At 38.6% G+C, this 26135-nt stretch overlaps 1 protein-coding gene across 3 annotated transcripts in view; it reads right to left on the bottom strand.

Annotated features, from left to right (window-relative positions):
* Positions 1-3689: 3689 nt before the first annotated feature.
* Positions 3690-26135, bottom strand: part of LOC126176019 (uncharacterized) — an 88457-nt gene continuing 66011 nt past the window's right edge. For all 3 annotated transcript variants that reach the window (XM_049923145.1, XM_049923152.1, XM_049923160.1), the window contains 4 exons: positions 24272-24395; positions 23960-24112; positions 12987-13142; positions 3690-4882 (listed from right to left, as the gene is read on the bottom strand). In XM_049923145.1, coding sequence (XP_049779102.1) covers positions 4683-4882; positions 12987-13142; positions 23960-24112; positions 24272-24395 — 633 coding nt within the window. In that variant the 3' untranslated portion in view covers positions 3690-4682. The remainder of the gene's footprint in view (positions 4883-12986; positions 13143-23959; positions 24113-24271; positions 24396-26135) is intronic.

The following is a 26135-nucleotide window of genomic DNA, read 5'->3' as shown; positions in this document are numbered from 1 at the left end:
ACGCCCCAACATCGTGCAGCCCGCCTCCAGTGGTGTCGCGACAGGCCTGAATGGAGGGACGAATGGAGACGTGTCGTCTTCAGCGATGATGGTCGTATGCGTGTTTGGCGCCGTGCAGGTGAGCGCCACAATCAGGACTGCATACGACCGAGGCACACAGGGCCAACACCCGGCATCATGGTGTGGGGAGCGATCTCCTACACTGGCCGTACACCACTGGTGATCGTCGAGGGGACACTGAATAGTGCACGGTACATCCAAACCGTCATCGAACCCATCGTTCTACCATTCCTAGACCGGCAAGGGAACTTGCTGTTCCAACAGGACAATGCACGTCCGCATGTATCCCGTGCCACCCAACGTGCTCTAGAAGGTGTAAGTCAACTACCCTGGCCAGCAAGATCTCCAGATCTGTCCCCCATTGAGCATGTTTGGGACTGGATGAAGCGTCGTCTCACGCGGTCTGCACGTCCAGCACGAACGCTGGTCCAACTGAGGCGCCAGGTGGAAATGGCATGGCAAGCCGTTTCACAGGACTACATCCAGCATCTCTACGATCGTCTCCATGGGAGAATAGCAGCCTGCATTGCTGCGAAAGGTGGATATACACTGTACTAGTGCCGACATTGTGCATGCTCTGTTGCCTGTGGTTCTGTCAGTGTGATCATGTGATGTATCTGACCCCAGGAATGTGTCAATAAAGTTTTCCCTTCCTGGGACAATGAATTCACGGTGTTCTTATTTCAATTTCCAGGAGTGTATATACGATGGGCTTAAACATACATAACGATGGAAGTGCCATCGTGTCCATTTTCACTCACTTCACAAGGTTCTCATAAAACCACTTATTCTCACCTTTCACAAACTGAATCAGTTTAGCTAAATCCCTACCCTTTTTTTCAGACAACTTATATTCATAATACAGTGTTTCCAGGTGCATGTATTGAAGATCAGAAGGCTTCACAATTCTCTTCAAGATGCAATGTTTTTTGAACTCTTTCAATCACATTAAGAGACGACCAAACTTGCAGTATGCCTAGCCATTCAGCAGTCAGTTTGGTCCACTGTGCCTTTTAAACTACACATTGGTGAAATTCATAACAATCACTATTAATGATGTGCATAGCTTCAATCATGAGGCAAACTAAATCTTTTGAAACCTCACACACAGTTAGCCTCTTTTGTTTCTCAATATGAGTAAAATCATGACCGCAAGACATAAAAGCGCGTCCTTCCACAAAAAAACTTGTGTTCTGTTTTGGTAAAGTAACCCTTTCTTCTTACGTAAACCCAGAGAAAAATCATTATCCTGTTTTTATTCTGCCCACAGCAGTTGTTACTTCACATTATTAGTTTCTTTTACAAGTAAAGTTTTGATGTAAAGGCTTTATGCCACAAGAAACAATTCCATTCCCATTCCTAACACATATGGCTCATACCAGAGAATTTGGAGCTGCCATAAATAGTACAATGCACTGTACCTTAACTAAGGAAGAGATATCACTTTTTGTAAATACATTGCTGCTGTACATACTTCCAAGACAGGACCTTGACCCTTGATTGTGTCAATTTTCATGGAATCCATAGCTTTCTTTGCTTTTGGTGATGGAGTTATAGATGCAGTTTATTGTCTTTATTATTGGGATTACAGATCAATGGCTTCAAGATTACATTTAAATAGTGTGCCACATGACAAACGATGAAATTTTAGTTTGGGAAATCTGTCTTTAAAGACTTTAGCATAGGAATAGTCCATGATTTTAGTGTCGTCACATTGCTTTTGAAATTCCTTGAATAAACGAAAAACAATTAGGTCTTCACTTACATATTCTTTGTCGGGTGATACTTTCTCTCGAATAGCAGGGTTATTGCCTTGGTATGGCATTAATATGGACAACAACCAGCTTTTAATCTTCTTCTGCATAATTCCAGTGGTTTTTTTCCTTATTTCCTTGCTTTACTTCACAGACGGATCTCACCACTCTGCTTCAGTTGAGTTTATGTCTGAACTCTTCTTTTGGTCAAACCAGGAGCCTCACAATGTATCCCTTTACATTCTCTTATTACATATCCCTCACCATTAGGCAATGTGTAGCATATAGTTATACAGTTATTTCTTTGTTTCTTAGATTTTACCTGTTATTCAACTCCTTACTCAGAACACAGCTGAGCAGTTTCATTACTATCATTTATTTCTGATCTTCACCTCACTTTGCAAACACACACATCAGACATTGCATAGGTATTTTGCTTCACTATATCTTTTACTGAGTAGAAATTATTAAAAAAACTTAAGTTTCTGGTCTTATGAAAGCTGTCTGCATTTAAATTGACATTTACAGAAAACCTGAAAGAGTGAAACAGTATATACAATAACATTTTTAAATCACCATACCTAGGACTTTGCAAGTGAGTAAATAATTCCATGAAAGTTGTTGACTATAACCTCATAATTAGAACAATAATTTTTGCCAATACGAAATTAGTATCAATAATAAATTAAATGCATTAAAATACTTAACATTACTTATGTTGATTCCAAGCCTTACAATAAATGTTCAAACAACAGTCAAGACCTACCTTGTGCTTGGGAGCCTCTTTAGTTGGACCCACAATATTGTCTTTTCAAGTATATTCCTTTTCTTCACTGTGTAGTTTCTTCCTTTCACTTTGAGCACTACCTTCACCTCTCTTCCTCCATTTTGGTCCCGTTTTCCTTTCTGTTTTGCAAAACTGTATATTATGTATCTGTAATAATTACTTCAGCAATGCTCTATTGTTGCAAACAAACCGCAGACCTACTTCAGTCATCAGCAATTCACACAAGAGCAAGATGCTAACAGAGAACGGAGAGTTGGCACACGACTGATTATTTTAACACTGATGTTGGAGTTAGACCTTAATGCCATCTTGTGTCAGCTGTAAATGGTTTCCTTATGTTCTGGCATTTGTATCAAAACATAAATTACTGGCCTTGGCATTTACAGTTGAATTTCACCAACAACTCAAGTTTTCATTTTTTGGCACTTGCCTCATTATTTACTTATGGTTACAAATCCAAATTAGGATCTTTTGATATTCTTTTCATCATACTGAAAAGCAAGAATGAGGAAAGGCAACCATTCACATGGAGATCAATGATGTGTGGTGCATTAAGAAACATGACAAGCTTTTTTTTTTTTTTTTGCTGGCTGTATGTGACTGCCTTCACAGGATATTAATTATTCACAATGATACAGACACTTAAATTTCAGTTTTTCTCCTTTTTTCTCATTTTTTGCACTTCTACATTGGTCTAGTTACATCCACATCAAAAAGTATAAGAGACACTCCTCGTTTGTAGAGTGCAAGTTAAACAAAGGCTGCATTTTGTGGTAAGAGAGTGGATCAGATTGGTATAAATAAGACAAAACTTACTACGAAATCTGCATAAAAGACACTCAACATGTCATATGAGACCTTTTTTTTTTTTTCCTCCTGGGATTGCAACAAACTACTTTATCTAATGATCTGCATGCATAAAACTGTGATCTTTCAACTTGACACAGAGTGAAACTTCAACTGCCTGCCAACAGATTTTAAAGTCATCCAACCTGAAGCTGATTATCTTCACTTGATCTCAGAATGAGAGCAATTGCTAATTGTAAAGAAGAATGCAACAAATTTTTGTTAGTAATAAAACACAGATGCATAAGATAAATATGTATTACAAAAATATATCTTTCTCACTGTACAAATGGGAAACTACAAGATTTCAAAGAAATGTGATGTTTTTGTATCTCACTACAAAAGCAAATATGTACATAAACATGCCTTGTGGCTGCTTCTGTTACTTGATTTACAAAGCTTTCTATTGATAAAATTCTATCAAGTTTCCAGATATAGTGGCACTACTGCCTGTGATGTTATTGGCGCCCATTTCAGTGCCGTATAAGGTAAAGTTTCAGTTGCAAGACCGCCACAAATGCTTCAGTCTTCTAACAGTCTGTTTCCAAGCTAAGCTTAACTGCAGACTACCGTCGTTATTGAGGTGTTTTCAGACATTCTTATATCAGTCACTTCTTTCATGAGGCTGAAACAGAAACCATTTGTCTTATCATTATACGGACACACGGTTTCTGGCACGGCATCATAAAAGACGCGAGTGAGAAAAAAATTTCTGAAAATACCCTCAATAGAGATTGAAGTTAAGCACATCTTGGAACCCGGCCATAGGAAGGATGAAGCGGGTGTGTCTGTCTTGCAATCAAAACATTGTGTTATATGGCACTGGACTAGGCACTAGTGACATCACAGCCAGCAGCATCACAATGTCATGTGGCTGCTGCTGCCATCCTTACAGCAACCACTTGACAATGGCTGAGAAGTACTATGTCGAAAGCTTGTGGTATCTAAACAACTTGATGTGGCTGGAAGCCTGAGAGACTTTTATCAATGTATATCACCCTGAAAACTTGCGTTCCTATAAAGCTTTCTATTTTACACATAAAAATATGTGTATATAACAATGAATATTGTCAGCTTATAAGAAAATATAAAAACGAGCTGCACTGAATGACATCCCACATATGATACTCAAATCATTACTCATTAACAAATACATCAGTAAGAGTACAGAGAGAATACAATAAAAAAGTACTATTATATATACATAGGTGTACATGCAAGTTACCAAGTAGTGCTCATATGAGAAGGTAAGTATTCAAATTTAACTTCTGTTGCAAAACTCCCAAGAGTAAAGTTTCAGCTCCAACGACAGGCGACCCAAGCTTCTTTAATTTAGGCCACATATGCTTGTCTTCACTGCAGGATACTATGAAAGAATTTGTTGGAAGGTTCTTCATGGCTTCTATAAATGTACCTCCACAACTTTCAACTATACCTGAAATATTTGGTAACAATGCAGATCTCTAATATTTGCAGCAAGAACAACAACTGGTTTTAAAATTATTGCATATGCTTAGGTGTAAATATGGTTACAAAAAGCCCTTGGTAAAAATCAAAACACACACACACGAGAGAGAGAGAGAGAGAGAGAGAGAGAGAGAGAGAGAGAGAGAGAGGGAGAGAGCAGTCTGCATCTAAAGCTCTATGTTTTACAGCTTCTGTGAAGTATGAGATAATGTATTTATGGGATGACGCAGTTTTCACTTTTTATCCTTTGCTCCTACAAGCTTGATGTGACATGCGGTACTTTTTCAGCATAACCCTCTTTTTTTTTTCACAGTAAAAAGAAAAATCTACCATAGCCTCTTTAGTTGCTTATATTCCTTGTCAAGACTCCAGCACGATGAGTCAACAACAGCTGTGTAGTACATTTCATTAACACGTTTGTTTCCTGACACCAGCAGCAGTCTGCCTTCATTGACACACACAACTGTTGACACTCCATATTTTCTCTTTTGTTTCTCCCATATTCTGCAACTCACACTGATACCTTTATTCTGGCAGATACCCTAGTGACACTAATTCAGATACAGTTAGCTCCCAATTATCCGGGTGGAGATTATCCAGATTGCAGATTATCTGTCCACAGTTACGTAATTTTTGAAAAATAAAAAACAAATGTAAATACATAAAACTGCAACTTTTTTGAATAGTTATTTATTGCTCCAAGAACAAGTTATCGAACTTGGAAGTTACATTAGTATTTCTAGCATAATGCTGGTTGCTGGCTCTGTTACAATAAGATGGAACATTTAATGTATTGCCATGACTACTGTTTTTTTGTCGAAATGGATGCAAAATTTAAATTTTTTACTTACTGTGGCAGTATGGGCAGATTTTTTTCGTTTGTGTCCATCTTTCTGCTTCAATTTTTGATAGCCAGTTGGTACATCACTTTACACACTTTTACACAATCTGTATTCATTTACACTGTGACAGCAAAACTTGGCCAGCGTCCGGCATGTGCTTCACAACTGTTGCTTGTAACAAAGATCTTGACAAAAAGATATGGTGTAGGCCTATTTTGCTCAGAGATGTAACTTGTTCTTGTTTACATGTGTTAAAGTCAATATACGGACAAATATTTTTATCAGACTCGTGTTAACATGAGAGCACAAAATAATATAAATAAATAAATGAATTACTACATGAACAAACTTCAAGTGATTTGATGTCTTATTTCTATTTGTATATTAAAAACAAAGATGATGTGACTTACCAAATGAAAGTGCTGGCAGGTCGACAGACACACAAACGAACACAAACATACACACAAAATTCAAGCTTTCGCAACAAACTGTTGCCTCATCAGGAAAGAGGGAAGGAGAGGGAAAGACGAAAGGATGTGGGTTTTAAGGGAGAGGGTAAGGAGTCATTCCAGTCCCGGGAGCGGAAAGACTTACCATAGGGGGAAAAAAGGACGGGTATACACTCGCATACACACACATATCCATCCACACATATACAGACACAAGCAGAAGGTAAGTCTTTCCGCTCCCGGGACTGGAATGACTCCTTACCCTCTCCCTTAAAACCCACATCGTTTCGTCTTTCCCTCTCCTTCCCTCTTTCCTGATGAGGCAACAGTTTGTTGCGAAAGCTTGAATTTTGTGTGTATGTTTGTGTTCGTTTGTGTGTCTGTCGACCTGCCAGCACTTTCATTTGGTAAGTCACATCATCTTTGTTTTTAGGTATATTTTTCCTTCGTGGAATGTTTCCTTCTATTATAACCATATTTGTATATTAATGTATAATACGGTCAATTTATGAGCAAATACTGTAATCGAGATTGACATTAACATGAATGTACAGGAATAAAATAATACAGAGTTGTAGTATTACTAATGAGGTACAGCTGTTTGTATGACCATGACCTTTATATTTAAACTTAAAACAATAACAAACCTTCAAATGAACTGCTATCTTATTTCTATTCTTGCAGTAACAAGATCTGGAATGTTACTAAGGATAGAGTCCGTCTATTTTAGCTAAAGGTATGTATAAAAGTTATAGTGTTTGTAATGAACTAAAGCTGTTTGTAAGGCCATACACTTTACATTTAAAATCAAGACGAAAATATCAAATAAACTGTTGACTTATTTCTATTCTCATGTTAATGTGATCTGGAATATCAGTAAAGGAATATACTGTTTGTTTCAGTTACAGGTAATACATATAAAAGTACTGATTAATGTTAACAGTAATGGGCTTTACCATTTAGAAATATATTGCAGGTTTTATTGTGTGGTTGGATACTTACATTGACATCAGTGTAGTTAGAATGTAAGGAGAGGGATTTTTTCTTTTTTTGGGGGGTGGGGGGGTGGGGGGGGGGGGTGGAAGCAGTGTACGGTTGGTTGATTGGTTACTTGTTATGAACTAGTAATTCTTTGAAGTTCTGAAGGAAAAATTTGTTTCTATGTTCAGTCTGGTCACTGAGTAAGTAGTCAGCTGCTGTATTTTTGTAAGTAATTATTTCAATTTCTTCAAGAAGACTAAGTAACATGCCTCTGCTGACAGAATGGAGTATTTGGAGATTTTGTTATATGTTGTTTGCAGAAAGATTCTGTTAGGCAAGATGTGAGGCAAAGTTGGATTTGTTGAGGTTGTTAGGATGGAGTGCATCTATGTGGTTCTAATGGGTCTGAGCACTATGGGACTTAACATCTGAGGTCATCAGTCCCCTAGAACTTAGAACTACTTAAACCTAACTAACGAAGGACATCACGCACATCCATGCCCGAGGCAGGATTCGAACATGCGACTGTAGCGGTCTTGTGGTTCCGAACTGAAGCGCCTAGAACAGCTCAGCCACAACGGCCGGCGCATCTATGTGTTCTTTAAATCTTATCGTGAAGCTTCTGCCAGTTTGTCTAATGTAGAAGCTTCGACATCAGTTGCAAATGAGCTTGTACACACCTGACTTTTGATACTGTTGTATAGCGGTTTTGGTGTTGTGTAAGATTTTATTTTGTATTTTGTTGTTGGTGAAGAAGCTTATTTTTATGTTGTATGTCTTGAAGAGGTTGGCAATTCAGTGAGAAATCTTCAACTAGGGAAGGCATGCTTATAAATGTGGTCTTCTTATTTGTGGGTGGTTGTTCAGCAGTTGGTTTACTTGATTTTGCTGTATGGATTAGTTTATCTATTATTGCAGGATTGTACCCACTGCTGGGGGCAATTGATTTAATAATTTCTGTTTCATATTTTCTTTAACTTGTGTGCATTAGGATTTTAAGCGTGTGATTAATCATTGTTCTGAAGAATGCTTTTTTATGTTGGTCTGGATGGAAAGAGGACTTATGTACGATAAAACTGGTGCTGGCTTTCTGAAAATTTGAAATTAATGATTTTGAACTGAGCCATAAACTTGTTGCTCATGTATTCATGATCTTTCTACACTATGTCAATTACATATTATTTTATACCTGGACATTCATGTTAACGCCAATCTTGATTACAATATTTGCTCATAAATTGACTTTATTATACATTAATACATGAATAGAAATACGACATCAGATCACTTGAAGTTTGTTCTTGTAGTAATTCATTTATTTGTTCATACGATTTTGTGCTCTCATGTTAACACCAGTCTGATTAAAATATTTATCCTTATATCGACTTTAACACATGTAAACAAGAGCAAATTACATATCCGAGCGAAATAGGCCTACACCATGTCTTTTTGTCAAGATCTTTGTTACAAGCAACAGTTGTGTAGCACATGCTGGATGCTGGCAAAGAGTTTCACTGTCACAGTGTACATGAATACAGATTGTGTAAAAGTGTGTATAGTGATGTACCAACTGGCTATCAAAAATGGAAGCAGAAAGATGGACACTAACAAAAAAAGGTGCCCATACTACCACAGTAAGTAAAAATTTAAATTTTGTATCCATTTTGACAAAAAAACAATAGTCATGGCGATACATTAAAGGTTCCATCTTCTTGTCACAGAGCCAGCAACCAGCATTATGCTAGAAACAGTAATGTAACTTCCAGAAAACCATCTGAGGATGAACCTTAAAAGGTTCAAAAACCAGTTCATGGAACAATAAATAACTATTCAAAAAAGTGACTGGTTGCAGTGTTATGTATTTACACTCAATTAATAGTCACAGGTTCTAAAATATCCATATTGGATAAGATTAACAACAAACAATGTCTGAAGGTCTGTGTTATAATTAGAATAAATATTCATTCACAATACACTATGATGCATTTGCTTTATGTTTCACTGCCAGAAGCAACGTGGGCTCCAATCCCACACTTCAATATGCCTGAAATATTTTTTTTTTATCTTCAGGTAAATTCAGGTGCTCTACCCTTGTAACATGTCCACAGCTATTTACTGTCTACATGTTTGCCTAGCCAGTCCCTAAGAACAGAAGGTCAATAATTTCCAAAGCAAATGAAAATTATTTCACTTTTCTTCTGGGACAGTTCCCTTCAAATCCTTGATCCAGGAGGTATGCACTGCTGATCACACTTTTGTAACAGCTGAGAGGTGTCAATAACACCATAGCTTCTACAATGGGAGAATTGGGTAAATTTCTACAATGATATTTTTGTGTATGAAACAGTTTTGTAACTTCTTGTGAGATCAATAATTCTTGTATCTCACCCAGATAACGATTCCATGACAGTAGACATTGTTGATACTGAGCCAAAGAGGTTGTTGGGCATGGCAACGCAGGATCTACATTTACGTAGGTGGCACTCCTGGCGACCCTCCTGCTCCTGCCCGCCAGTAGCACCACTGGCATACAGTTCACTGACCGATGACTGTGACATCATCCTCGTGATGCACTACTGGAGCCTGGCTGCTCTCTACTGTATTGGACTATTAATTACTGTGCTGATAACAACTGTGTGAGGACTTACATACTTTTTTGGAATTATTCTTCCACCATCAAGTTTGCTTGTTCATCCTGACGTAGCTCATTAAGGTTTTATGAACTTTAACTTTGTTCTGTGGCTGCACATAAATAATCTACACTGTATTTGTGGTATACACATGAATGTGTGAGTAATAAATGTTTGTTTCATCACAATATCTTAATATACCTCGATTGTAGCTCACCACAAATCAACACTGTTACTATAATATTACTAGCAAACCTGTTGATGCTTTGCAACTGGTAAATACGTATGGAAATTGGATATACGCCATATCTCTCCTTCCCCCTCTCTGTCCATCACCTCCTCCCTACTTTCTCTGTCCATCTCCTCCTCCCCCTATGCAAATCTGTCAATGCTTTGCAATTGTTAAATATGTATGGGAACTGGATATATGTCCTAATCTTCTTCTCCCCCTTCTCTCTGTCCATCAACTCCCTTCCCTCTCTTTGTCCATATACTCCTCCTTCCCATTCTGTCCATCTCCTCTTTCCTCCTCTCTCTACTCCCCCCTCCCCTGCCCATCCCCTCATCCCTCTCTCTCTCTGACCTTGAGCGTTGTTTGTTGTTACTGCAAACAGGACCTCAATTGGGAACTGAAGTCTCTTAAAATGGATGAGTAAATCAATTGGGACTATTGGAATATGGGGTATAAGAGACCTCTCCTGTCCGCCGCTCGTGGTCTCGCGGTAGCGTTCTCGCTTCCCGAGCACGGGGTCCCGGGTTCGATTCCCGGCGGGGTCAGGGATTTTCACCTGCCTCGAGATGACTGGGTGTTTGTGCTGTCCTTATCATTTCATCATCATCCAGGAAAGTGGCGAAATTGGACTGAGCAAAGGTTGGGAAATTGTACGGGCGCTGATAACCACGCAGTTGAGCGCCCCACAAACCAAACATCATCATCACCATCAAGAGACCTCTCCTGTTGCTGGATCTGCGAGTGTAGTAGCTTCAATGATAGTATTTTGCATATTGTTATTTGGCAACGGGTAGGATTACAAAGTATTGGACAATTCAGATTCTGTGGTAATATTCTAATAATACTCCATAAATACAGCTTCCCTGTTTTCTGTTAAAAACACTGTAATGAAGAAAACAAAACAGCACATATTTGTGTATACACTTTTTGTTTAAAATTATGTATAAGGAGAAAGACTATATATTTAAGTGCCTTGTTATTGTAGTTAAAAATGACAGAGGAAGACAATGAAACCACAACTGTCACAAAGCATGCTGTCCGGCATGAGCAATGTGTCACTGTTATGTTCAACAGCTGGCACTACAATAGGTATATAAAAGCATGTGCATATTAGCATGCAACATTGTGTCAAATTTTCAAAGCAATCAGTGAAGAACTGCAAGCAATCAGTGAAAAACATTCAGAGACATAAGATATGAACGAATGAACATTACATTTTTATTTATATAGATTATCATCAACATTATTTTTCAAAGAAACACGATTTGCTGTAGTGATACAGTATTTGATGGAAGATTGGGAGCAGGAGGGCTGGTGAGAATGTGACTAACCCAGTACATGCTGATTTCTGGTTTGCCAATTTATGTCCGTTGTGCTTACATTACTGCTCGACCGTCAGAGCTTTCATACAATACTTAACAGGATCGTCAAACTCCGAACCTTGATTTTTCCAAGATGCTCATAAAGAGTATCATACTACATCATCTGTTACATCTGAGCATGTACTACAACTGTGAAAAAGATGAGCAAAGCTATCCTTATTAAATGTTTTCCATGCAGTAGTAGATCCGCATACTGAACACTTATAACCTGTGTTATAAACTTTATAGCTTCCTGTGTGACCTGTATATAGATTATTTATATCCAATACTGACAAGTGCAGAGTCAGCTGAATTGGTCCGCATCGGCAGTTTAACTGCACAGGCTGTTGAGCTATAGGAACAAACGATGGTTATATGCGAGAGTATGCAGGCTGGAGGAGGAGGAGGGGAATTTGGTGGTATGCTATGTAATTTATTAAATTATGAATAATAAACAATAAATAATTATTTTTATTCATAGAAAGGAATAATCTCCTTCCCCCAAATAAAATGTTTTGAATGATTGCCTAGATAGAAATTTATCCTAATAATGCCCATCTCTTCCTACTCTATTAATATGCTGTCATGCATATCCTGCATATTCTTTTACTTGTTATATCAGGATTAGCAATTTATGCTAAATCGTTCTCCCTCGCTCTCTCTCTCTTCTTCACAACAAATGATTACATGGTGTCAGTGTTTTGTTACGGTTTGTCATTTATGAAACTTTTTTAAAGGGAGTATCTCCCCCAAGTCTCCCATGTTTGAACCTGTTAGTGGCATAATCCTCCACTGGGAATGGGATCATTTGAACTGAGAAAGTCATTTCTGGCTTCACAATTTTCTACAGGTAACGTATTCAGATGATTACTTCAAGAAGAGCCCCTATACCTGAGCAAGTCTTGCGCAAGTGGAATATTGCTGAGGTTGTTTGCTAGCAAGTGTTTTGCCTCACTATACACTCACCACCTCACTTTCAGATTCAGGTTTGTTTTCAATGTGCTTTCTTCTCTTACCCAGAAACTAAACTATGGGTGGGCATTTGGACATGACCAAGGCTTTTGCTATTTTAACAGTTTGTGGCACTGAGTAGTTCTGATGAAAGGGTATCACATCAATAGCAAACATGAATCCTAATTATGTAGTTGGCTCAGCTTCCTGAAATGCTATCTGAAATCATCCAAAGGGCATTTATTGTCTTCAAATTTGATTGCAAGCTAAATTAAAACAGTGATAGTAGCTAAAAAAATCTCACTCTTAAAACAGCTGAATAATTATAGAACAATCAGAATATGTAATTACAGAACCAAATATTCTACTACACATTCTTTTTCTTTATTCTTAAACTGAGATTAAGATTCTACTTACAGCAAGCTTAACTGGGAAGAGTAAACAGAAAATTTGATTTGTTTCATAACTGTCATGTTCTTTTTGGTGGTTTGAGGAAATAGGTCACTGAAATTAACATTGGTAATAGAGATTTCCAGTTCTTACAATTATCAATGAACTTCTCTACATTCATATGGTCTATGTTTGCAAAATAACAGTGGCATATATGACGAAACAAGCACAACTACCTTTCATTTCCTGTGGTGGTGGTTTCACACTTGGTGTGACTGCCACATTAAAACCGGTGAGAAGCTTTGCTTTGCCACACTGCAGCAATGATTTCTTTAAACTGAATTTGAACTTTGTTTCATTTTCTTTATCATTAAGAAGAAATTCCCATGGATCTGAAATGAAACATTTGCTATAGTGGAACAGCAGGGAATCTGTATATCATATTATAATTAGTTGTAATTGAATGACTAACAATCTCTCAAATATTAATGCCAGAAATTACCATTACATTCTGGTCACTTTACACAAATTAGAGCACAGCTTCAGTGAGATAAGTCATACATTAACAAGAATAAGACACTGCTAACTATTGTGTTTCTCTATGCCACTACTGATGATAACAGGTAAATATGCTCAAAAATCACTTTAAATTATCTATGAAAATGTAACAGTGGCAGAAGAACACACATATAAAGGTATTAAAGTAAGTGCGAAAATCTTATAGTTGTGCCTCTCTATGACTCAGCATCTCCCCTATATCGTGAGTGGCAACTTTCTCTCTCACAATATTGTTACATTCCATCCTGAATTTTCCATTGTTTGATTTGGTATTAAAGTCTGCAAGTTTTTGGAGCCAGTGACTGCTCCTTCTGGCAGAAAGATTGAAGGGGAAGAAAGAGGGGTGAAGGAAAAGGATTCATGAGGTAGGAAAAGGGATAGAGTCAACCACAACCCTGGGTGCGTGTAGACTTAACAGGCAGATGAGAAGGAAAGTCTTTCCTTCTCTCCTCTTCCTTCCTCTTCAAAGCTTCTGTCAGAAGAAGGAGCCATTGGCTCCGAATGCCTCCTGCAAACTTCAGTACCTTTATAAGTGTGTTCTCCTGCTACCACTTAGTGAGAAGATTTTTTTTCTACTGAATTACTTTATATTATCTCACTGATAAGCAATTTTTATACAGCTATAGAAATTTCTTATCATCTGTTGGGTTACTGTAACCAGTCACATTTTTTATATTACAGTTTCAACTGATATTTATAACAGTCATGGTGTAGCCTAACATAAAGTATTTTGCTAAAAATGACTGATAACAAACTATTGAAAAACTTTGTCTTACTTTAAATTAATAAAAGGGAATACTGACTGGCAAAATGACCAGGGATACAAAAGAAGTGCTGAAAACATAAACAAGAACTCTGTTCCATTACTTGATATACCTTACCAATGCTTCACTGTATTGCTTTGTGATCATATGGGCATCAGTGATGCCTAGTCTCCGAGACATCCACAGCATATTAGCACAGTCACCAAAACTTAAGATGATGTACTAGATGACACCTGTGCGTAATCCACAATATAATAGAAATTGTAAACATCTCAAGTGATTCGATAAAAAACATGAACATTTGGATTTGGGGGAGATATCAGCAAGATGAACAATCTGAGTGCCCATGTGTTAATCAGTGTGGTACTGTGTGACATTATGACAGCAAAATGTGCGCAAAGTGCAGGTGACTTGTTGTCCATAATGGCTGATAAGGCTTGGTTCCATTAAACCTAGTCTCAGAGCAATGAAGAATAAAAGTACTGTTTTTCTTCATGAGTATACACCACTGAAGGTACACAATACTGCATTAACCCATCACCTCACGAAGGGAGGGGAAAAAGCCTCTAAGTCTGACCGTTACTCAATATCCAGTCATTGAAATAAAGTGTGAACTAATACAACACAAAATACGTGTTTGTGTGTATAACTGTATATAAAATGTAAGTTACTAAATCAAACAATGGAAAATCCAGGATGGAATATCAAGCTAACCTGCAGCCACTGTGCTGCATGGCAACCAACACGCTATCTATCCGCATCAATGGCCACTGACAAACTGCGGCCAAGAAACAACAGGACTGCACTGTTGCTGAGCATGCCACCCAACAAAACATTCTTTATTTCAATAACTGCTTGCCAGCCTGTGCCATATGAATCCTTCCCACCAACACCAGCTTTTCTGAAATGCACAGTTGGGAATTCTCCCAGCAACATATCCCACATTCCTGTAACCCTCCTGGCCTCAACCTTCATTAGACATTGTCTGCAACTGTCTAGCCCTTTCTCTTTTCCCATTCCAGCACTACACAGCCCTCTTGTCTACCAACACACTCAGTCTTTTTACATTTCTCCTTTTCCACTACCCTCCTCCCATCTCTCCCCCACCCTCTGTCTAACCACCTGACTGCACCTACCTGCCCTACTGTCTTTCCGCTTTGTCCCTGCATGTACCCTGCTATCCCTCCCCCTCCCCACCACAGCCTCCTCCTTATCCCCACTCAGTTGCCCTTCCCATAATGTGCTGCTGATACTGCTCATTGTCTGGCTTCAGCTGCCACAGACTGTGTGTGTGTGTGTGTGTGTGTGTGTGTGTGTGTGTGTGTGTGTGTGTTGTCTATTTCTGACAAGGGCTTTGTTGGCTGAAAGCTTATTTGGTGACAATCTTTTTGTTGTGCATATGGTCAGTGACTGCCACAATTAACATTAGCACAAGTTCTGCTGAAACATTGAGCCTGGAGGGCATACACTTTTAAGTGATAAGAGCATGTCACCTGACCACATGTCACAGGAAAACAACAGTCTCATGTCCAGAGAAAATGAACAATTTTCTTTTCAAACCATGGACCACTGTGTACTCCACGGACGCAACAAAACTGGCAAATGAAAAGGTGTCCAATTAATGCCTGTAAGCATTGGTCAGGGGCTCATGTTAAGCTTGTTCCACACAATCCATGGCTCACAGAAATGGAATCCAGAAAACACATATGTTGAGAGCCGTCATTCAGCTCACACTGCCATTGTTTTTTTGCTAACTTGTGCATATGTGTGGCAGACTGTTGCCAGAATTTTGCCAACTGGTAAGTGTGCTCACAGGCGCATACCTGACACAGCTAGCTTGTACTTGCTGTGACCAGCTCTGGCCCTTTCATGCATTTCCATGGTATGGGTGCCATAACACTACTAAAGCTTGAAATTTTACATCACATCAAGCAAATATGCATAAGTTACACGCTTGAGTGGCTTGTGAAGACATCTGCCACTGGGCATAAACTTGGTTCAATTTCAATTTACCTTGCTGAAGTAGCTCTCAGAAAACAGAGGAAACACATATCTATAAGATTTGAGCATTTTTGAACACACACACACACACACAGCGAGCGAGAAAGAGAGAGAGAGAGAGAGAGAGAGAGAGAGAGAGGGGGGAGTGAGAGAGAGAGAGGGGGAGGGGGGTCCTAGACTTGTTCTGACTCGCCACATACTGCCTACAAGGCAAGGCATGATCTAAGATTGTGGGACATGTGATCGGCATGTCACCAGCACCTCCAGTCATTACCGACAGTAGGTAAATTCGGATGGTGCCGCTGCTTCCTTATTCAAGCAGCTCCTCATTAGGTCTCATGAAGCTGAGTCGACCCCATTAAGACCTTCCTACTTCGTAAAAATTCTGAGGAGGTACCAGGAATGAAACCCATGTCTTTCTGCACTGAAGGCAGAGGTGCTAACCATTCAGCTACAGAGGCGGTCAAGTAGCGCTTTCAACACTGCAATTTCCCTACAAAGTTAATTTAACTATACTTCTGTCACAGCTGTATCTGTTTCAACAATCTCAGCTTCAGTCATTGATAAGAACACATAGGCATATCAATAGCTGGCCAGCAAAGTGCTACTTCACTGCAGATTAAGAAAAATCCACTTATGGAACAGCAAGTGGCTGGTTCGTAAGTGTAGTAAAACACACATTCATACACGCATGACTTCTGTCTCTGGCCACAGCGTGTGTGTAGCTGGTGTTGGGGGAGGGGGGTGGGGCGCACAGGCACTCTATTTCGTTCTATTTTGGAAGAAGGCCTTCTGACTCAAAGCTCTGTCAGGCACTTAACTGTGAATTGCAGAGTAATAATGTAGATGTAAAGGTGTAGCAGTCTCTTTGTTATTACTGACTGTGACTCAATGCCTCTCGCACATGGTGAGTAGCAATCTATCCTTTTCATAATATTGATGTTATTCCATCCTTGGCTTTCCACTGTGTACTTACAATGATGATTTTACAACAATATTTTCATTTTTTGACAATTTCACATCATTCCACATTTACCTTTGCTTATTTTAATTTAGGATTCTTTATTTCTTACTTTGGGCTTTAGCAGTCACCCACAGGAATTTAAATACTACATTGCCAGAAAAAAATTAGTACACACTTTTAGAGGTTTCCAATTCACTCAGGATTTATTATTGCAACAGTATATGGAGCACATGAGTGACTGCCTTTACAGATCAGTAGCACAAGCCGTTCTGGGTACCAGGTATCAGCCCATGCTGAAAAACCCATATTTGTATGCAGTGTAGCCTCCATGAGCAGCAATGCCAGCACTGACTGGCATCCAATCGATCACACAAATGGCAAATACCACCCTGGAATATGTTATGCCACACCTGCTCAACTTGTTAATATAGTTCTGTACGACTTGGTGGCTGATGAGTAACACAAGTTGCTTCTTGTCCTGTCATATCCGACATGTGCTCAATTGAAGACAAACCTGGAGATCATGCTGGCCAGGGAAGCTGCTGCACGTCTTGCAGAACACACTGAGTGTCACTGGCAGTATGTGGGTGGGCATTATTCTGTTGGAACAACACATGACCACTGATACCAGCATTGTTACCAACTGATACAACACATCCAACACACAATAGTTCTCTGAAAGCATCACCCCACCACTCAAAAAATGGTTCAAATGGCTCTGAGCACTAAGGGACTTAACTACTGAGGTCATCAGTAACTTAGAACTAGTTAAATATAACCAACCTAAGGACATCACACACACCCATGCCCGAGGCAGGGTTCGAACCTGCGACCATAGCGGTCGAGCGGTTCCAGATTGTAGCGCCTAGAACCCCACCACTCAGAAGGCCACAATTTGACCCCTTTTAATCTCACTCAACAAACTGTTGGAAGCAAGAGTGCATCTCCGTGGCATGGTGCCTGCTTTCTTCACATATCTGCACTACACTGAGCCTTCTGGCTGTGAGCATTCCTTGTGAAAAAGTAGAGACAGAGAGTGCTCTTGTAGCTATGCCAATACACCATCTCTTGGTGAATAACACTGAATCCATTTCCAGTACACCTACTATCCCCCAGATGGTGTATGCCGTTATCGAATAAAAATCGACATCATCTTTCCATGTGTACTAATTTTTTTTCTAGCAGTGTGATTAGTATGATCATTCTTCCAGAAATTTTAATTTCTTTTTCAAAATTAACGTAATTTTTGAAAATTACATGAATTATGTGATTCTCCAGCCACAGTGGTAGGAGACAGTAGTAACATGGGTGCGAGTTGTGCCTAAGTGAGGAACTGTACTTATCCTGCAAGTCTTAACAAAGACGTAAATGATATGTTGACTGTCAAAAAGTTACAAAGAGTGATCACAATTGCAACAGCAAGGTTGTTCAGTCAGTGTGTGAGTCAGCCTCAGTTCAGTGGTAGTACAGGATCAGTTCAGTTTGTGTATTACAAAGAGTTATTATCAAATAATGAAGAATGTTAAAAAACTGAATTGTCACAGCAAAATTATCATAATCACAAAAGAATATGTTTTCACCTCAGGACTTCTGCAGCGAACAACCACGATTATTAAATATTTCCAACAGTTATTGTTACACCCAATTCAGTTAAGCAACCAATTATTCATGTATCATTTTCCTGTTCCATTTTTTTATCATTTTGAGAACCGTAATATTACTGTTGTTGTAGTCTTCAGTCCAAAGACTGGTTTGATGCAGCACTCCATGCTATTTTATCCTGTGCAAGCATCTTCATTCTGAATAACTACTGCATATCAAGCAATCCCTTCTTCTGATCAGGTTGTACCACGAATTTCCTTTCTCACCAATTCTATTCAACGCCTCCTTGTAAGATATGTGATCCTCCCACCTAATCTTCAGCATTCTTCTGTACCACCACATTTCAAAAGCTTCTATTCTCTACTTGTCTAAAATGTTTATCATCCATGTTTCACTTCCATACATGGCTACACTCCATGCAAATACTTTCAGAAAAAGACTTCTCAACACTTAAATCTACATTCGATGTTAACAAATTTCTATTCTCCAGAAACGTTTTCCTTGCCATTTGTCAGTCTACATTTTATATCCACTCTTCTTTGGCCATCATTAGTTATGATACTGCCCAAAGAAAAAAATCCATCTACTACTTTAAGTGCCTTGCTTCTTAATGTAATCCCCACAGCATCATCTGATTTAATTTATCCTTGTTTTGCTTTTGTTGATGTTCATCATGCATCATCCTTTCAAGACACTGTCCATTCCATTCAACTGCCTTCCACGTCCTTTGCTGTCTCTGATGGAATTACAATGTCATCGGCAAACCTCAAAATTTTTATTTCTTCTCCCTGAACTTCAACTCCTGCTTCAATTTTTTCTTTTGTTTCCTTTACTGCTTGCTCAATGTACAGATTGAAAACATTGGTGATAGGCCACCATCCTGCCTCACTCCCTTCTCAACCACTGCTCCCTTTCATGCCCAAGCAACTCTAGTTACGGTACAAGTTGTAAATAGCCGTTCATACCCTGTATTTTATCCCTGCTATCTTCAAAATTTCAAAGACTGTGTTCCAGTCAACACTGTCAAAAGCTTTATCTAAGTCTGCAAATGCTATATAAAAGTAGGTTTGCCTTGCCTTAACCTATCTTCTAAGGTAAGTTGTAGGGTCGGTATTGACTCACGTGTTCCTACATTCCTCTGGACTCCAAGCTTGTCTTCCCTGAGGTAAGTTTCTACCAGTTTTTCCATTCTTCTATGTAGAATTCATGTTAGTATTTTGCAAACATGGCTTATTAAATTAATATTTTGGTAATATTCACAGCATCAGCACCTGTTTTCTTTTGAAGTGGACTTACTACATTCTTCTTGATGTCTGAGGGTATTTCGCCTGTCTCTTACATCTCAAATACCAAATGGAATACCTTTGTTATTGCTGTCTCTCCCAAGGCTGTCAGTAGGTTCTGATGGAATGTCGTCTACTCCAGGAGCCTTGTTTCGACTTAGGTCTTTCAGTGCTCTGTCAAATTCTTCTTGCAGTATCGATCCCCCACCTCATCTTCCTCTACATTCTCTTACGTACCTGCAATATTGCCTTCACATTCACCTCCCTTGTATAGCACCTCTGTATACTCCTTCCACCTCTCAGTTTTCCCTTCTTTGCTTAGGACTAGTTTTCCATCTAAACTCTGGATATTCGTACATCTACTTCTCTTTTCTCCAAACGCCTCTTTAATTTTCCTGTAAGCAGTATCCATCTTTCCCTTAGTGAAAAATGCTTCCAAATCCTTACATCTGTCCCTAGCAATTCCTGCTTAGCCATTTTGCATTTCCTACCAATTTCATTTTTTAGACATTTGTATTCCCTTTCGTTTGCTTCATATGCTGCAGTTTTATATGTTCTCCTTTCATCAGTTAAATTCAATATCTGCTGTTTTAACCAAGTATTTCTATTAGGTTTTGTCTTTTTACTTATTTGATCCTGTATTGCCTACCCAATTTCATCTCTCAAAGCCACCCATTCATCTACTGCTGCATTCCTTTCCCCCTGTTCTAGTCAATCTTTGCCTAACGCTCCCTCTGAAACTCTCAACAACCGCTGGTTCTTTCCACCTATGCAGTTTCCATCTCATTTATTTCCTACCTTTTGCAATTTCTTCAGTTTTGATCTATAGTTCATAAACAGTAAACTGTGGTCAATGTCCACATCTATCACTGAAAATGTCTTACAACTTAAAATTGGGTTATGAAATCTCTGTCTTATGATTACACAATAAATCTGAAACTTTTTGGTGTCTCCAAGTCTCTTCCGTGTGTACAACCAGCTCCCTCTCTCCTTCTTTTCTCCAGTTCATATTCACATAAAATTTTTACTTCTCTTCCTTTTCCTATTATCGAATTCCAGTCCCCTATTACAATTAAATTTTTATCTCCTTTAACCACCTGAATAATTTCTTTCATCTCACTGTACATTTCTTCAACCTCTTCCTCATCTGTAGAGCGATTTGGTATCTAAACTTGTACTACTGTGATGGGTGTTGGCTTTGTGTTTGCCTTGGCTACAATAATGCATTCACTGTACTGTCCCAGTAGCTTACCCACATTCAAATTTTTTTATTCATTATTAAACATACTGCTGCATTATTCCAATTTGATTTTGTATTTATCACCCTGTATTTACCTTAGCAGAAGTCCTCATCCTCCTGCAGCTGAACTTCACTAATGCTCACCATATCTAACTTCAACCTATCCATTTCCTTTTTTAATGACAGCATTATGAAAAGGATAGATTGCTACTCGCCATATAGTGGAGATGTTGAGTCACAGACAGGTGCAACACAAAGACAGTTAAACAAGTAAGCTTTTGGTCATAAGGCTTTCTTTTGAATCAGACAACATGCACACGCACATTCCAGCAAACACAACTCATGTGCATGCCCCCCCCCCCCCCCCCCTCCCACACACACACACGACCACTGCCTCTGGCTGCCAAGGCCAAACATGTAAATGTGCATGTATATGTTGTCCAGTTCAGAAGAAGGTCTTCTGTCCGAAAGCTTACTTGTTTAGCAGTCCTTTTGTTAGGCCTGTCAACGACTCAACATCTGCACTATATCATGAGTAGCAGTTTCTCCTTTTCATAATATTGTTATTATTCCATTCTGGATTTCCCATTGTTTGATTTTGCTTAATGGCTTTTCCTCCACCCTGTAACCCAGTGCTGTTTTCCTTTGTTACTATTTTCGAATGCATTACTAAACTCAGTGTCCATCCTTTTCTTTGTCTCCTTTCCTGTGTTATACATTTCTCTTTTTAAATATTTAATATTATGTTGTGGATATTCCAAATAATTAATTCTTGAACTAAAATTTTTACTTTATTTTCATCTAGACTGTGAGCACCTGTGTTACATCGTAGAGCTTTGCAGGTGGTACCACAATGTTTACTCTGATGGCCAGCGGCAGTGAGAAGATGGAATCCACATTGTTAAGAGCCTCATTGCACTTAAAAAATCATTGAAATCAAAAGCTTTGTAATCGTAATTAACACAATGAAAATGTTTAATCTCACTTAATAGTTGGTTGGCAGTGGAAGTGATCCATTCACACTGATATTTGTGTTGTACATAGTATAATACATAAATTAACTCATCTCTCTGCGATTTAACAACAATTACATTTACTGAATGCAAATTTTATTCACAGAAACCAATCAACATAAGAGCATCTCATAACTGAATGATAGTCCTTTTTGATTTTATAATTATGAAGTTTTACTCTGCAAGTGAAAATAAGTAACATTGAAACAGTATGCTGTTCTCTAATAAAGATGTTGAGATAAACCAGCAAATTTATGATAAAAAATACTTTACCATTAAAAGAGAGGTAATAATAATACTACTACAAAATAAGGATAAATTCAGATATGTGGTGTTTCACTGAGTTTCCTAAGACGTCAAATGCAGAAGAATTAATAAAACTAAAGTAGAAACGTTAACACTAAAACTTTAAAAAAATTGAAATTTCATGTGAAAGTTTTCAATGCATATGTCTTTCGTATACCTAAGCAAACGACAATACCTCTGAATTGTTTTGTGCAAATTTTAGTCATCAGTCACCTTCAAAGAAGCAATGATTTCAAATAACTTTGATTAATTCTGTTAACTTTGACCACAATCAGTTGCAGTTGAAAAAACCGCCACATAGCAGTATACTTTGATTAATCAATGACCGCAAAAGATTTTGCATGAACATTTAGCTGTGTATAAAAACTTTTGCTGACAGATTCCACACAATTGAACTGAAGCTTTAACAACAGTTCATGCCATCTGGTGTACGGAAATTCCCATAAAATTAAGCCAACGAATGCAGAATCCCTTGGGTGTATTCATATGACCTGGAAACTAAGTAACAATCAACTGTTTGAATGTTCAAAGGTGAACTGAAACCAAAAATTGAATTGTTCATGAAAATGATTGCTTATTTGTTTGGATAGACTGCATATTTCGGGAGTGCAGCTTAAGAGGTTTGAAGAAAAGTTAATGCTGAATGGCACACAACAATTTGTTTGACACAAATCATAAGTGAAATCAAGAAAAACAATTGAAAATGTTGCGTCATGACAATGCCAGCTTTCATACAGCACCTCAAACAATTGTGACAAATGAATTTTCCATTGTTGAACTTAAAACAATTGATCATTTAATGGAAAAAGGCAACATAAAATTCATGCCTCATTGCAAGTAATCACCCAATTTATCACCTAATGACTTCTTTTTCCATTATGTCACAGAAGTAATGCATGGATATAGATTACCATCACATTAGCAATATGCTCATACACACCATCTATCGTCCACTTACCTGCAGTCATTTCCCTCTTTTTCAACTCCCCCCCCCCCCCCCCCCACTTCCCCCACTCCGACCAGCAAAACTCTCCCAACGCTGCACCTAACAGCCCACCATCTTATACCTGCCATGCCCCTGTGTTATTCCACAAGCACCACTACAGCATCTTTCCCACCACTATTCTGTTACCTCTCCCTCTCCCCAGTACCCACCCCAACTGAGATCACTACTCGCCCCAGTGGGGACACAGAACACTGCATACCAACAGTCTAATTTTAAATGCGCCTTCAGTCGCAACACATTTTGTATTTGTCTATGGAGAAGAAGTACATGAATCTGACTTTTGCTATTAACATTAGGACTGTTAAAATGATCTTAGTGTAGTAAACACTTCATTCTCCTACAAGAATAATAAGAATCATCTGGTTACTGAAGTGCAAATATTTGGCACGGAAGAGAGAGAAAGAGGAAGAAGGCAAATGTGACAATGAGCTCCAATGTTTAAGATGTGTAAAAGTTCAAATCAGTTACAAACCTAAAAATCTGCCACTTTTCTGTGATTTGAGCAGCCAGTCTGGTGACACAATTGGTTTCCCTTGCCCCATAACACACAAAAATTTGTAAGTTCGGCGTACTTTATCAGTCACAAGTACATTACAATCTTCAGGTTTCTCCATTATCTTCCCACCTGAAACAGAAATAGCCAAATTTTTCTTCTTTCTTCATTACAGAAAAGTGATTGTTCACAGATACATTAGAGCTCACAATAACATAAAAATAACAACTTATCTTTAAATTAAAAGTAGTAAACAGGTCACCTTCATTCCACCCCTTATATTTCTCTTACCTAGATTCTGGACTGTAGTCTGGAGCCTAGGATCATTCAGGCCCGTAAACAGTACTTGATGAGTTGTTTTTGTAGGGCGTGCTGACAGACGATGAGATGCTCTAGGTGACTTCTCATTGTTTTCCTTGAAATTATGATTTTAAAATGTATGCAAGTGACTGAGCATTCAAAAATGAAGTAAATTGGATAGGTAAAAAAATCTACTCACCAAGCAGTGGCAGGACAAAACACATATAACATTTAAGGAAATATGTAAGCTTTTGGAGCCAGGAGCTCCTTCCTCTGGAAGAAGGGTTGAAGGGAAAGGAAGAGGGACGAAGGAAAAGGACTGCCAAGGTTTAGGAAATGGGGTGAGTTGCAGAAAAGTCACCCAGAGCCCTGAATCACATATGACTTACCGGACGAGAGTTTAATGTTGGTGGAAGATAGGGCAATAAACAAAACAGACTTTACTGATAAAACATCATGCAAGAGTTAATAAGAGCGGAAAGCTAAGTGCATTATACGCAGTAGACATATGATGGGGGGAGGGGGGAGAGGAATAGAAGATATAGAAAACTACACGGGAGAAAATAAAGGAATAGTTACTGAAATGAAATGTTGAGACTGAAGAAATTAATGTTAGGACATGTTGTAATGCCAGTTCCCACCTGCATAGTTCTGAGAAACTGGTGGCAGGGGGGAAGAATCCAGATGGTATATGGTGGTGAAATAGGCACTGAGATGAAGTCTTTCAGGTTGGTTTGTGTTGTGTGGGGGTTTATTATACTTCACCTCATGTTCGAAACACTTAAATACGTTGCCACCTGAACACCCCTTTTATATAAAATGAAAGGTGCTTACTGAATATTCGGTCGCTGTAAAGTATTATTAATCTGGGTCAAGCTACTCTGTGCCCTGAATTTGTGTGCCTTCTTCCTCTAACTGGGCTCAGACTTTGCATCCTTAAAGGCTGCAGATAAAGCTGCTGGAAATTAACTTCTCTTTCTCCTTCTCTCCATCATATAAATAAGAAGTGAGATGCAATTCACCTTCTTAAATTATCTTCAAAATTACAACTCAATACCTGACAAATGATGACAGCTACCAACTTGTACACTGTCTCTCTGTACTATGTACATAACAGATCTGATATTCAACTTGTTAATTAACAATTTCAATACATTTATTATCTTTGACATTTCATGTTCTTAGATTTTGTGGAGCTCTTTCTTAAATACTGCACACTCCAAGGAACACATATCTCCACCTCAGCAGGTACCCACTTCTATACAGTCACTGGATTGTAAGCTCTGGTATCAGCACCTACGATTTAAAACACCTCCCCAACAGTGGGGTGCTCACAAACATCTTTTCTCTGACATATACATTTAAGGATGTGATACATTTCATTCAAGGAATGGGATGTATCACTACACAGATCATGACTGTCATATTTTAGAGCAATCTCTGCAACAAGACATTGTGTATTGAAAGTATACACAGTTTGTCTGCATACACTCATCCTAAGTTAGTCATGAGGCACCTCACATGTTTACCACTTATAATGCATTTAGCCTTCTGTTCACAGTAACTCATGCACGATGTTTTGTCAGTAATGTCTGTCTTACTTATTAACCTATCTTCGATCTTTAAGCTCTCAGGTTTTCAAATCTCGTCCGGTGCAGTCCCTAACATCCAGTCCTTTATTCTCATCCTATCCGGGGGGTCTTCCCTGAGCCCGTGTGACTTTTCTGTAACTTCCCCTATTTCCTAAACCTTGCCATTCCTTTCCATTCATCCCCTTCCTTCCCCTTCAGCCCTCCTGCCAGAAGAAGTAAAAACTGATTATTTTCAAAAATAAAGTATTCATCTCATGAATCAA

Source organism: Schistocerca cancellata, chromosome 1, assembly GCF_023864275.1.
Source record: "Schistocerca cancellata isolate TAMUIC-IGC-003103 chromosome 1, iqSchCanc2.1, whole genome shotgun sequence".
Classification (NCBI taxonomy): domain Eukaryota; kingdom Metazoa; phylum Arthropoda; class Insecta; order Orthoptera; family Acrididae; genus Schistocerca; species Schistocerca cancellata.
The sequence above is the reverse complement of the archived record's forward strand: the minus strand, read 5'-3'. Positions and strand labels throughout refer to the sequence as shown.